We start from the raw sequence: 14,432 nt of genomic DNA on the forward strand, positions 1-14,432 counted from the left end.
CGGCCGGCATACTACTCGGTAATCGGAGGGGCTTCGCGGACTAGGTATGAAAACCAAAGAAGATTCACATTCTTAAACATTTATTACTTAAAACCTTTATGTGGAGTGTGGGTGTGGGTTAGACATTTTTGGTGTGGCGTGTAAGCGAGAGTAGTACGGAATAAACGTTGTGGTACTCACTGCTGCTACTGGTTTATCGTCGCTTTGGCCCACACGGCTGCTCCTGCACTACCGTGGGGCCGGAAATTCGTCGCCGGGGCAGCTCGGGAATCGGTGAATGGCAGGTTTGGGCCGGTACTCGACCGACAGGGACCAGCAGGCGTTTCTGGTTGCAGTCTGGTCATCAGGCGTCTTCCTTCATTGACGGAATCGGCATGGCCCAGGACGAGACCGGAACGACCGTGCCGAGAAGGGTCCCTCCTTGGCGATTAAGGCCAACGGCCTGAGGGAATCGTCCTGAATGGGTCGATGGCGGTTCTTTTGCGATTGGGCTCGGAAGCCATCTTGACTTCCGAGCCGCCTTGTGTGACCGTTCTTAACAACGGATACGAGGTCCTATAGAAAAGGAAATTCAAGGATTCCGTCAGGGTGGTCATCAGGGGAATACCAGACCTATTCACCTGAACGGGGGTAGTCCGAATATTCAGCCCCAAGCCCTTCCCTAAAGAAGGGGGGGGGGGGGTTATCAAACATTCTACGGAACTACATTGCACTATTATCGGTCTGAACACCCGTACGCCTTGATAATTTCTGACTATTCTTCTTAATCGGAAGATGGTCGCACCCATTGGCACTCATCTCATTACCTATTCCCTCAGCACCTGCCATCTTTGTACCCTTTTATGCGAACTCTTATATGTCCCTTCAGCAGTGTTTTCTGATTAATAGCGGTGAGTTCTCGCTAGGGTGTGATCTACTGTAATAATTTATTTTAATAACGTGAATTTTCTACAGAAACAACCACTCATACAAACAAAAATCTATAAATTGGAACCAACCAGTTACAAAAAATAGCAAAAACAGATTTGCCTTTTCATCCGACTGTTTCGGTTTTTATTAAACCTTTTTCAGTTTTTTGTACTGTTCGTGGGTGTAATTGTACATATAGGGTAGCGAGACAATTGGGCAGTGGCCGGTATTTAGGTCACTTTTCGCTTTAATTTAGTCAATTCGAAACCAATTGACCAATTGAAATTATGTCAATTGGTTCAAAATTGGCTGATTTATAGCAGAAAAGTGCCCAAAACAGGAGCCCTGCCGAATTGGTTCCATTTCTAAGCTCGTCATTTATATAAATGGCGCCTACTTTTGTGCTCTGTTCCTATCGGTATTTTCGCGACTCACAGTATTTTCTAAAGTTTCTACGACTGGTATAAAAGGGCAGCTAATTAAACGCCCCATAATAAATTAAAAAGTTCCCATAAATAATTCGAAAATTGCCATTAAATAAATATGGGGGGAAGCAATACTTAACTATGAAAGTTCCATAAACAAATCAAAAAGCGCATAAATAAATCAGAACTTCCCATGAATAATTGATTTTCGAGCAATAAAAAATGCCAGAATTTCCACAAATAAATCAACAATTGCAATAAAAAAATATATTTTTTCCAACAAAAACTATGAACTATGATAGAAAAACTGAAACTATTGTGCAATTTAACAGACAATCGCTTGCTGTCCGAACTCGCTAACGCTCGTCGGACTTTAAAAAAGGATAACATCTCTGTTTGCATTGTACCGGGCAAATTCTTGGATCTGTGGATTGCCTAGAACCGAATCGACGCAGTTACGGCGCAAAGGATTTCGGAAACTTCGGCGGCCTTCTGCCGCCTCAGTTCCTCAAACCTCTATGCGGCTTCACCGCATGTCTCGGCCGATACTTTGCTCATTAGTTCGAATTTGTTGCTAAATTTTCAATTGCTTTTTTGATGTTTTTCAATTGGAAATTTTTAAATTATTTATGGAAAAATCAGATTTATTTATGGAAAATTTAAACGTTTTTGTTGGAAAAGATATAGTTTTTTATTGCAATTTGATTTATTTGTGGAAATTCTGACATTTTTTATTGCTCGAAAATCAATTATTTATCGGAAGTTTTGATTTATGTATGCACTTTTTGATTTGTTTATGGAAATTTTGTAGTTTCTTATTGCTCCCACCCTTACTTTTTATTGGCAATTTCTGATTTTGTTACGGAAAATTATCACTTTTTTATGAGTCGTTTATATTTTAACCCAATGCCCCTCTCCTCTCCTAGAGGGGGGAGGACCAAAACTTCTGATTCATGAGTTTCTTGTCGAGAACAATACAAAAAGATGAAATTTAGAGCTGGGCAAAAAAAATTGTCGGACCGTGTTATTGGATAACTTATGAATGTTTTGTTTTTGGCTCTGGTATGTTTTTATGAAATTGATTAAGGTTCTGGTTGTATCAATAATTAGTTGGAGACGTTTGTGTTGATAAGTGAGACTTGCATTCTTAAGAACTTTATAACCTGCCCTGAGAGGGCGGTTTTATGCCGGGTACTTTAGAAGAATAAACAGTCCGTCGTTTCGGAAGGTGACGCTTAAACCGTTTGCTAAGCTCACCGGAACGGAACGATACAGAGGAATCCTCGAAAGAATCTCTAACAGAGCCGATTCAAAAGGAATCCTTGGCAGAATTAATATTTAAATATAGGAATTATTTCTAGAGAAGCTTGAAAAAACTTGTGGAGGATTCTTAGAAATAATATATAAAGGTTTCCACGGAAAAAATTCTTGGAAGAATTTCTAGAAAACAATCTTCGTAATATTTTATGATGGACATTTTGGAGGGACTTCTGAAGAATTTTCTCAGTCTAGGGAATCCAATCGATTAAATTTGCATTGCAATTTCAATGGTTAGAATTCTCAAGACTAAGAAAGCCAGACTCCTTATTGCGTTCAATGTCCAGTCAAACTCTCCAGCAACTTCTGGAGAACTTTTCGAAATAATTTCTGGAGGAATCCTCGTTGAACTTTCTTGAGAATATATCGCAGAAATATTTAAGTGAATCCTTAGATGAACTTTTGAAGGAGATTTTTTTAAAGGAATCCTCAGACTACAATCCGAAGAACATCTAAAAAAAAGGGAAAACTCCTGCATGGTTTTTTAATAGAACACTCAGAGAAATTTATGGATGACTCCTTAGAATAATTCTGGGCGTGTTAAGAGAAATCCTTGGATTCCTTGGAATAATCCTCGAAGGAATTGCTTTGGAATTCGAAGGGTTTCCTTTGAAAATCTTTGGAGAAGCATCTGAAAAATATTTTGTAGAAATTCTCAGAGAAGTATATTCAGTTGTCGGGGAATTTCTGAAGTAACTCTCAAAGGAACTCCGGAAAAAAGTTTTAGAAAAAAACATCTTCCGAGCAATTCTCTGAGCAAATCTTAGATTGTTTTCGATGTTCTCTTAAAAAATCCACGGTAAATCTTTGAACGACACTATAAGGAACCCTTGGAGGAATTCCTGGAGACAGTGGAGAAGTCTTTGAGACAGTCCTCAAAGATGCCTTTCTGAAAATGTTTCTGAAGAAATTTCTGGAAGAATGTGGTATTCCGGGAGGAATCTTAACAAGAATGCTTGAAAACATTTTTGGACAAATCTGCGGAAATTCTGAAAAACAAAACTACTGTAATAATTGTTGAAAGAAAATCGGAACAAGTCATGGTAGCAATTTCCAACAAAACCACGTTGAAGTTTTTAGAAGAAACTTCTATGAGTATTGGCAAATATTCTTGAGAAATTAATGTGAGGAACCCCAGACGAACTTTTAGTTTAGATTATTCTTTTAACCCTCCATGTACACTAAAGGGTGATACGGTCAAAATTTGGTCACACAATTTTTTCCATAACTTTAAACTGCGTACACCAAAACAGCTGATTTTTGGACCAGTAATGCTACATTATATGTAGCTTATACCATAAAATGTTCATTATTAAGTATTGGTTGATATATAGATAAAACCATCGACCTACCTTTTCAAAATGTTGTACAAAGGCGCTCCATAGTAAATTTTCGAAAATTTAAGGTCAGTAAAGCACAATTTTGATTATAGAACTACCAATTCTGCTCCGATTTTTATCAAAATTTTACAGTATAATACTATTATGAAAATATGTTCTTAGTAAAATTAGCCATTTTGTATGAATACTTTCAAAGTTGTAGCAGTTTGAATATGAAAAAAAAACTGACCGGGTGCCACTTAAGCAAATATAATTTTGTAAAGGCTGGATCAAATTGAATGAAATTTTTACACAACATTTTGATATGTATACTTTACATACAGCAAAATTTTCATTGAAATTGGTTCATTATTTTTGGCTCTATAAATAAAAGAGTAAAAATGTGTTCTTATTTTCTAATCCTCTTTGTACAAAATTTTAAAATTGCGGTTTTCAGGATTCACAATATCTCCGCAAATACTAAACTGCCCCTTTCGCATGTCCGTCCCATGTTCTTTTTCAAAGTGCCTAGGTTTTGCACTATAACTCCAATTATTTAAAAAAATGTATTCAATTTATGCCCAAACTTTTCGTGGTACATTGAGCTGTGAAATGAGGCGAAAAAGTATCAAATTTATTTCAAATGAGCTTGTGAGAGACAAAAATATGATTCGCATTAGAAACCAACTGCCAAGAGGGGCAGTAAACCGATTTTGATGAAAATTTTATGGTATAAGCTGCATATAATGTACCATTACTGGTCCAAAAATCAGCTGTTTTGGAGTACGCAGTCTCAAGTTATAAAACAAATTGTGTGACCAAACTTTGACCGTATCACCCTTTAGGGTCATTTTTAACCCAAACAGTACACCACGTCAGCAAGCTGTTCCCAACGTGATGCATGGCAATTTCGTAAAAATCGTATTGAAACCAAACCAAATCTTCATAAAATTTTCACTGGAAATCTATCGAAAGGCCACTAGAGTTTTTACTTGAATTTAATTAAAATTAGGATTAAATATTCTAAAATTCCCAATAATCGATGTACTGCATATTTAAAACGTCTCTAAGCTAGAACAATCAATCCAAAGTGAAGTTTGACAACCTGTTTTATGCTGCATCTTCATGTTAAGCACATAAAACAGAGGTGTAACATCAATAGACTACCTAGATTCTGCTGTTTATCTCACGATTATAATCAATCAAATTAAAAGCTATAAGTCAATTCGTACCTACCTTCTTAACAATGTTCTCATAACGGTTGGTAAAGCTCTCGATAATATCCGCGTAATCTAGCGATTTCAACTTCATCACTACAAGTGAAAACCCGCCAACTTCCGAGCCAAACGCTCTCTCACAATTTGCACGCTTTACTTCGGTTTGTTCTTCTATCCCGAGCGTGCTCTAGCACTATATTCGTGAAAAGCGAAACCACATAAAATACGTAGGATTATTGAATTCCGACACTACCATCGTGTGGTGCACCAGCGAGGGATATGATAACGCGTGCCATGGATATCGACTGAGGTGAAAGCTTTTCGAAGAGGGAGTTTCAATCTAGCTCCACACTCTTACCTAAGACTACGAATTTGCTAGATGATTGAAAAGGTTCTCATCGGTGACATTGATGCTATACCACCTGCCGCCATCTAACGTTCACAAGGGGTAATTGTAAATTATCAACAGATGCCGGTAGTGTTGTAGTATTTGGTTTACTGAATTGCCACTCTTTCCGGTACGATATCTACGCACTTATCGCTTCGCTGTGTATAACTTTTTAGTTTCTTCAAGATTGCGGTTTCGATTTCACGTTTTATCGAGAATTAGATGTACACATTCCTTTCCTATGTATAAAACTGAAATAACTTTTGTGCCATGCAATCTTCCTCCTTATTCCTAAAAGGATTGCACTGACTTTATTCTAGTCGTGGCGTGAATGGCGTGCTACATGCAATTCCCACACCTCCTTGTCATCCAATTGCGAGCGTATTCCGCGGAAACTTTATCTAGTCCAGCACCTAGATGTGTTTGCTGGAAAATCTGTTTTCCCATCACAAGTGCTCTAACTTTTCCATCATCACCAAACGCACAACCACCACATCCAGTGCAATGGGGGTATAACTTTTAGGCAAACACGCGCGCGTCCAAAATGAAGGAACCGTTCCGTAGAATGGTGTAACGTGGACTAATGGAAATGAATCAACTGGGGTTACGACGACGACGACGACCGACGAAGTCTATGCTTACGGAGCCTATGGTTGTTGTTTTCTATATCATGCATACCAACATCAATATTCAGCTACAACTACCTACATTCACTCGCATTTCCTGGGTGATCGCCTTGAAAACAAACTATTTGTAGTGGTGGTTAGTGCTTTGGAGGTGAAGGTGCATGCCATGCCGGTCGATTGAATTAGAGGAAGGATGCGGAAATCGGTTATTTATAGGTGTAAAGGCGCTATAAATTTATGTGTAGCTCTAGATCAGACGGTTGAGCTTCATTCAGAATACTGTAAGTGACGATACATTCGTTGAAGTTTGGATTGATATTCATTAAATATTCGGAATGTCTGTTTATAATCTGCTTTCGATGGCTTCCTACATGGATTACGTTCAAATGTATTCATTTAACCATCGTCAAGAACATCAAAAGGTGTTTTATATTCTGGGATGTTCTAGGTGTTCCAAACTATCTTGTAGTAAAATGCTTCAAATCAACAAGAATAATTTTAGGGTGCCTGTACCATCGCACCACCTAAGAAAAACTATTTTTACAAAAATAGACCAACAAAGACCGACGAATGTAAACAATAAGTCAAATGATTGATTAGTTTTCATACTTTACAGGAAAAATATAAAAACGTAGCCAAAACTACTTTTAGTATTTATTACGGCGTGTGCCAATGATAGGAACCCTGTACCAGTTATGGACACATTTGTTAATTTGGGTTCCACTTCGCACTATTTACATGCATTCCTTATGGGAGTTGCCATAACTGGTACACTATGGCGAAATAGGGTGCAAGGAGGCCGAAAAGTTAAGGAAAATGATTTATTTCTACCCTAAATTGAGCAAATTGTGAAGTTTGAATGATTGCAATCATCTTTTGTGATCGTGATCTGTTGTTCACGATTTTTTTTCTTTTCGATTTGTATCTTTAAAGGTTGAAAATCAACTATGGCGAATTTGAGGTACTATAGCCATAACTGGTACACTGAGCCTATGTGTTTTCGCCATTATAATCTATTGGGATCCATGAAGGTCTTGAAATCTACAATGTCATTGATAGACACTATAGGGATATCCCAGGTCAGCCAAACTACCTTGGAGTTCAGAACTACAGGTCTACACTCGTAACAGTAGCCATATCTGTTGTACTGAGTAACGTTGCATAATGAACCGCGGTTACCAATCTGAAGTCTACTTGAAATTATTATAAACCTCTGGGACATTCTGGGTCGCCCAAACTGTCCTATAATGAAGTCCTTTAAATCTACAAGAATAACTTTATGTGTTTTCGCAATTAATAGCATTGCATAATGAGCTGGGATCCATGAAGCTCTTGAAACCTCAAAGGTCATTTAGACACACTATAGGAATATTCCAGGTCAGCTAAACCATCTTGGAGTTCAGAATATCAGATCTACATTCATTACACCAGCCATATCTGTTATACTGAGTAATGTTGGATAATCAATCGCGGTTACTGGACCAATCTGAAGTCAACTAAATATTATTATGAACTTTTGGGGCATAAAGGGTCGTCCAAACTGTCCTGAAGTTGAGCTTTTGAGAGTAACAGTAGTTATTCTTACAATGAACTGTAACATTACACAACCAATTGTAAATCTGTAAACCCCCTGGCATTTAATGTGTCACTCCAAGATAGTTTTGAGATATTCCAGATAAGCCAAACTACTTTGGAGACCATAGCTTCAGGTCTAAACTTGCGATAATAGCTTTTGCCACTACGTTAAATAGTGTTACATAATCCACTATATTTACCAAAGGAGTTCGAGGAACAATAAGCGTTGTTATATATGTTTGGGATATAATGGGACATCCTTACTGTTATGGAGCTTAGTTGATGAAAAACAATTACTGTAATAGGGATAGTAACGTTACACAACTAAATAGGATTCATGAACCACTTAACTCTCAAGATCACTCCTTGATAATTTTGTGATAATTTAATTGAAGAGGTTCGGTCTTTCCGGAACTCAGAAAATAACACGCGAGTAACGAACAAGAACAAATTGGTTTATTGAAAAAACTACAGATACACGTCTACACTTCAGGGCTTGTTTAGGTATGATCAATACGTTGCTAACGATCGCTTACGCGCTTGATCAAAGGCATCTTCGATTACACCCCCTCTCGATCGGTTAGTCCTAGGCGCTGTCGCAGGGTTAGGAACTGCTCACCATCCAGGGCCTTGGTGCAAATGTCCGCCAATTGATTTTTCGTCCCAATCGGCAATACTTCAATCTTTCCTTCAGAAACTTGATCTCGTATAAAATGATACCGGATGTCGATATGTTTTGCACGTTTCGATTCAAAATTCTTTGCCATACCGATACACCCGTGGTTATCTTCAAAAATCTTTACAGGCTCAATACCAGTCACGCCTAAGTCATTCAAAATTCCAGTCAGCCAAATTGCTTCAGTAGCTGCTGAACTCAAAGCAATATATTCTGCTTCGCTTGAGGACATCGCAACGCTTGCCTGTTTTTTACTCGACCAAGACACCGTATTCCCATAAACTTTGAATATGAAGCCACCTACCGATTTGCGGTCTTCTTGATCACCGGCCCAATCTGCATCTGCAAATCCAGTCAGGGGCTGGTGGCTTTCATGTCTCTCGAAGTTCATCGTCAATTGTTGTGATCCCTTCAAGTATCGCACCACACGTTTCAGTGCTGTCCAGTGTCGTTCTCCAGGCTGCTGCTGAAATCTTCCAAGGTATCCAACCGAGAAGCAGAGGTCTGGCCGGGTGCACATCATACAGTACATCAGACTTCCAAGTAATTCCCGGTAAGGTTGCTGGATTTCTTCAGTAGTATTCCGTTTCAGTTGTAGGCCTCTTTCCATTGGACTTCGAGTTGAGTTGCATTCCTTCATCCGAAACTTCTCCAGAATTTTCTCAATGCAGTGCTCTGGGACAGTAGCATTCTTCCACTCGAGTGATCATATTGAATTTTCATTCCAAGGAAGTAATTCACTCCACCGCAATCCGTCATCTTGAATTCCTGAGTCAGCTTGTTCTTCAAATCCTCGATTATGCGTAGTTTGGGTCCAGCGATAAGGAGGTCATCAACATACAGCACCAAATAGATAGTTTCGTCATCGGTTCTTCCTTTCCGAACGTAGAGACAATAATCGTGCTTCGATCTCTGGAATCCGAGTTTCACCATGACGCTGTTGAATTTCTCGTTCCAGCAACGGGGGGATTGCTTAAGGCCATAAAGGGATTTCTGCAGCTGGCACACGTCACCAGGTTTAGCCTTCACGCCCTTCGGAACAGTCATGAAGATCGATTCTTGCAACTCGCCATGAAGAAAGGCGGTTTTCACGTCCATTTGATGGAAGTAGCATTTCTTCTGAATTCCGACTGCTAGCACAGTTCTAATGGTAGTTAGCTTCGCCACTGGTGCATACGTATCTTGAAAATCCACTCCAGGTTTCTGAAGATAGCCCTTGACAACGAGCCTCGCTTTATGCCTGATTGTATTACCGTTCTCATCATGCTTCGTACAGAATACCCACTTGGACTGCAGCGGTCTTATTCCAGCAGGGCATCGAACCAGTTTCCACACTCCGTTGTCGTCCATGGATTTGAGCTCGTCATTTATAGCAGCAGTCCAACAGTCACGATCGTCACGGTCAATGATTTCATCATAGGAATTCGGAGGATCTGGGTGGGAGGACGTTTTAACAGCAGATGTCGCTCTTAAACCGGTGAAATAATTCAAAAACTTACCTGGGAGCCTGCGCTCCCGTTCGCTGCGCCTCGTGTTGGACTCTCTACAGTCTTCACGTCTTAGTTGCGAAGGGAGCGCACCAGGATTTGCTTCATTTGGTTCCTCTTCTGCGAATTCATTGCGTTCGTCACCAGATGGATTCTCTGCCTCTTCGTATTCATCATCCGTTACTTCGACATTGTCTTGGAAACCGGCATGCACTACGTCTACAGCATCTCGATTTTCCCCCTCTTGCTCGTAACGTATGGGTATAACCAGAAGATCATTTCCAGCCTCGTCCTTTTTCGTCGCAAACGGCAAGCAAGTTTCGTCAAAGCGGACGAGGCTGGAAATGATCTTCTGGTTATACCCATACGTTACGAGCAAGAGGGGGAAAATCGAGATGCTGTAGACGTAGTGCATGCCGGTTTCCAAGACAATGTCGAAGTAACGGATGATGAATACGAAGAGGCAGAGAATTCATTGCGTTCAACCTGAAGAGGTTCGTAAAGGTTACCTCTTAGATTCGCTTCTGCAATGGTTTCACCATCGTGTTTCAAAATCGCTTTGTCTTGTCCATTGTGTTTCGTAAACAGCAACTCGATGCCGGACTCGGATAGCTTCTTCACCGAAAGTAGATTTCCACGCAGGTCCGGGAGCAAGACCACATTTTTCATCTCGAACTGAACTCCGGCCTTCGTGACGCCTCGAATTTCTCCTTCGTATTCACCGACCAACGATACGCCATCCTTTGCAACATCCACTATGAACGGTTCCGCCATCTTCCTCAGCGACTGAAGATATTCCTTGCGATTAACCAAATGATCACTGCATCCCGAGTCCACGTAGAATACCAGCTTCTTGGACTTCTTCACGGGTTCCGATTGGTTCACCATAAACGATACCTTCTTCGATTCACTTGCTGCATTAGCTTCACCCTGGCCACCTTTCTTCGGCTTCTGTCGGCAATCACGCTGCATGTGCCCGACCACGCCGCACCGATGACACTTACCAGTGAACTTCTTCGGTTTCTTAGTTCTTCCGCCAACGAAAGCTGCGCCCTTGTCATCAACTGGATCTTCACGACGATCGGACCGCTTCATCTCCTCGGCTAGCAAACGCTGCTTCACCTTCTCGAGAGTTAGTTCGTCCTCGTTCATGTTCTCCAACGCTGTTACTAGAGGGTCAAAACTGTCCGGTAGGGTGAGGAACAGTTGCGCCACCAAATCGGTCTCCTCCAACTTCGCACCCGCCGTTTTCAACTGCCGCACTAGTTCATCAAACATCTGGAAATGACTTCTCATCGACGATCCTTCACGCATCCGGAGCCTGGCCAATTGCTTCCGCAATACCGTCTGACTTGCTACAGACTTTTTGGCAAATGTATCCTCGAGCGCCTTCCACATAGCCTTGGCCGTTTGCTTCTCCCGAACTATCTCCAAGCATTCATCCGAGATAAAGCTCACTAGCGTTGATTTCGCCTTCCGGTCCATTTGAAGAAATTTCTTCCGTTCCGGGTCCGCCGCAGGCACATCTTGCTCCAGCGCTTCAGATACTTCCACGGCCTCCAGGTGTAGCTTGACTCTGTACTGCCAGTTCGCAAAGTTGTCCCCTTTGAGCTGGGGAATTCCAGAACTCTCCTTCATCATGGTGCCCATAACCTGAAGAGGTTCGGTCTTTCCGGAACTCAGAAAATAACACGCGTGTAACGAACAAGAACAAATTGGTTTATTGAAAAAACTACAGGTACACGTCTACACTTCAGGAGGGCTTGTTTAGGTATGATCAATACGTTGCTAACGATCGCTTACGCGCTTGATCAAAGGCATCTTCGTTTACAATAATGAACCATGTTTATTAATATTCTTCAAAGACTTTATTATTATTATTAATATTTATTTATGATACTTTACACTACGACAGTGCATTCGTGTCAGGCTTCAAAGACTAGTAGGCATTGTTCAGTACGCTTGTTTGCTCAAACTTCTATGAAACTATTTTTTTAAATCTGCATACGTTGTAGTCATTATTTGTGTTATAAAAAGTTACGTTGCCTTGTCTAATCAACCCAGATCCGTGAACTTCTATGAAACTCAGAGCCATTTCAAAATACATTTGAGAATTTTCAAAATTACTAAACTTCCCTACAAATTAGAACTCCCAGCTAAGGTGAAGATATGATGAAGCCACATCTCGAGCACAAATCTGAAGGCAAAAGTGGGATGCGATCGATGATAAGCACTGCAGCCACGAACCAAGTGTTGTGGTGAAGAATTGTTTATTCAGTTACGGTAATTAAATTATATAGATACAATCATTACGGTTGATAATACTGTGTAACTCAAAACAGTAAAAAGATATTATTACGGCTGCAGCCGACTGTAGACTCCATGTACACAGTGTGTACGATTCTGAATATCCCGAAACTATGTCATACCCAAGTACCAATGGTAGCTGAACAGTGAAAATCATAGCTGAACAATGGTTGATTAATGGTGTCAATAGCTGAATAAGCTGAAAGCTGAATATCAAGTTGAATAGCAGCTTGTAGAGTGTATAACGTATCTCTTGTACACCCTATCATCGTATGCTGAATATGATACTCAATAGAAGATTATACATCTACGCTACATTTCTTTATACAATTGAAGGTTTAGCATTAAATAATGTAAATATAAAAATACAACAGAAATGGCACTCAGTACCACTATTTTAACATTATTTTCGAAAAACATATTATAGAAAAAGGATGTTGTACTCTCCAAAAATCGAACGCTGGATTTCATAACTCGTGATGCAGCCGGCGGAATAGGAAATCGCTTGATTGTTAGAAGTACTCCGCCCTTAATCAAACTTCTACAATGAACCAACAAGAGAAGCATAGAAATTGTCAATTGAACATAATATTAGGCATCAAGCATTAAAAGATCTCTTACGGGTTATAAAACGCCAATACCGAGATGACGATGGAGATATAGGTTTTTCACGTCGAAACTGCCAGCATTCCCTAAACATAGATAAAAGAACATGTATCTATCCACGCCTTAGTTGTAGGATATTTTCATGTATTTTTTATTCATTTTGCAAGACTTCGCCAGAGATTCACGATTATCGAAATCGAGAAGCACTGAACTGTAAACAAAACAATTATGTTTTGACAGTTAATGTATGCGTTCATATCCAGCACTTACATCGCTTATTCAACCTTAGCACAGCCTTTGTTCAAAGCCGTTCAACCTTTAAGGGTTCGTTCAAATATTACGTAACGCTGATAGGGGAGGGAGGGGGTCTAGGACTGTGTTACGCTTCATACGAAAATTCAAAATTTCCCATACAAAAGTTGTTACGTGGGGGAGGGAGGGATTAAAAAATGGTAGAATTTTGCGTTACGTAATATTTGAATGAACCCTAATCAGACATGACAGTATATACTGTATACTTTAGACAGTATATACTGTATACGGGGCTGTATCTTGTTCTTCCACGAATCACTAAGCCCGTACCATTCCATGTGGAGCACATGCTAAGGTAAGTGACTATGAATCAATGCACCCAAGTTCGATTCTCACAATTATAATAAATATTTATATATTTATCTTTCAGTCACTATTAACTGTATCCTACATCTACGCCTACAAGAGCGTAATGGTAATTCTGGCTAGAACTCTGTGGGACAAGTGAATGATGATTAATTGCTGAATTAAAGATGACGAAGCGACTCCAATGCTCCATCTGATCCTCATCTGTTCTATAAAAAGAATAATAAATTATTCCCATTCTGAGTATAAGCGCTTCTACAACCTTAATTCAGGCACCTGGAGAGCTTACATCAACTTATGGCTGAATAAAATCACCAAAATGTTTAAGAGCTGAACAAACGATTACAGTTCTTTTGCACAGCTTTTATTCAAATGAATGCGAGCTTCTGTAAGTATAATAGATTATACAATAGAGTTACGTTATAGCCAAAACAGAAACTTCAATTGCTGTAGATGCTAGATTTTAAACATCATAATAGACCCGTAGACTTTAGGATCTAAGCTCAAGAACAGTTTGGATGACCTAGGATATCCCGACTGATCTAGTACTGTCCATTGAACTTTCAGAAGACATACTGGACATGATAGACTACATATCGTAGCTTTGTATAATGAAAGAAGTTACTGTTACACCCGTAGACTTTAGGATCTAAGCTCAAGAACAGTTTGGATGACCTAGGATATCTATTGTACTTTCAGAAGACTTACTGAACATGACATAATACAAATCGTAGCTTTATATAATAAAAGTAGTTACTGTAACACCCATAGACTCTGGGCCTGGGGTCTAAACTCAAGAGCAGTTTGGATGACCTAGGATATGCCAACAGATCTGATACTGTCTACTGAACTCTCAGAAGACTTACTGGACATGATAGATTACAAAACGTAGCTTTATATAATAAAAGAAGTTACCGTTACACCCGTAGACTTTAGAATGTAAACTCAAGAGCAATTTGAAT

General features: G+C 39.8%; 1 protein-coding gene across 3 annotated transcripts in view; it reads right to left on the bottom strand.

The window, feature by feature from the left end:
• Window positions 1-14,432, bottom strand: part of LOC109425306 (zinc finger C2HC domain-containing protein 1C) — a 256,497-nt gene that overhangs the window by 41,476 nt on the left and 200,589 nt on the right. The window contains exon 1 of one of the 3 annotated variants that reach the window (XM_029862153.2): window positions 5,207-5,616. The exons of the other annotated variants lie outside the window; for them this stretch is intronic. Within the exon in view, the coding sequence (XP_029718013.2) occupies window positions 5,207-5,281 (75 nt within the window). The 5' untranslated portion in view covers window positions 5,282-5,616. Of the gene's footprint in view, window positions 1-5,206; window positions 5,617-14,432 lie in introns of those variants that run through there. 3 annotated transcript variants of the gene reach the window in all.

The sequence above is a fragment of the Aedes albopictus genome, chromosome 1 (assembly GCF_035046485.1).
Source record: "Aedes albopictus strain Foshan chromosome 1, AalbF5, whole genome shotgun sequence".
Lineage (NCBI taxonomy): Eukaryota > Metazoa > Arthropoda > Insecta > Diptera > Culicidae > Aedes > Aedes albopictus.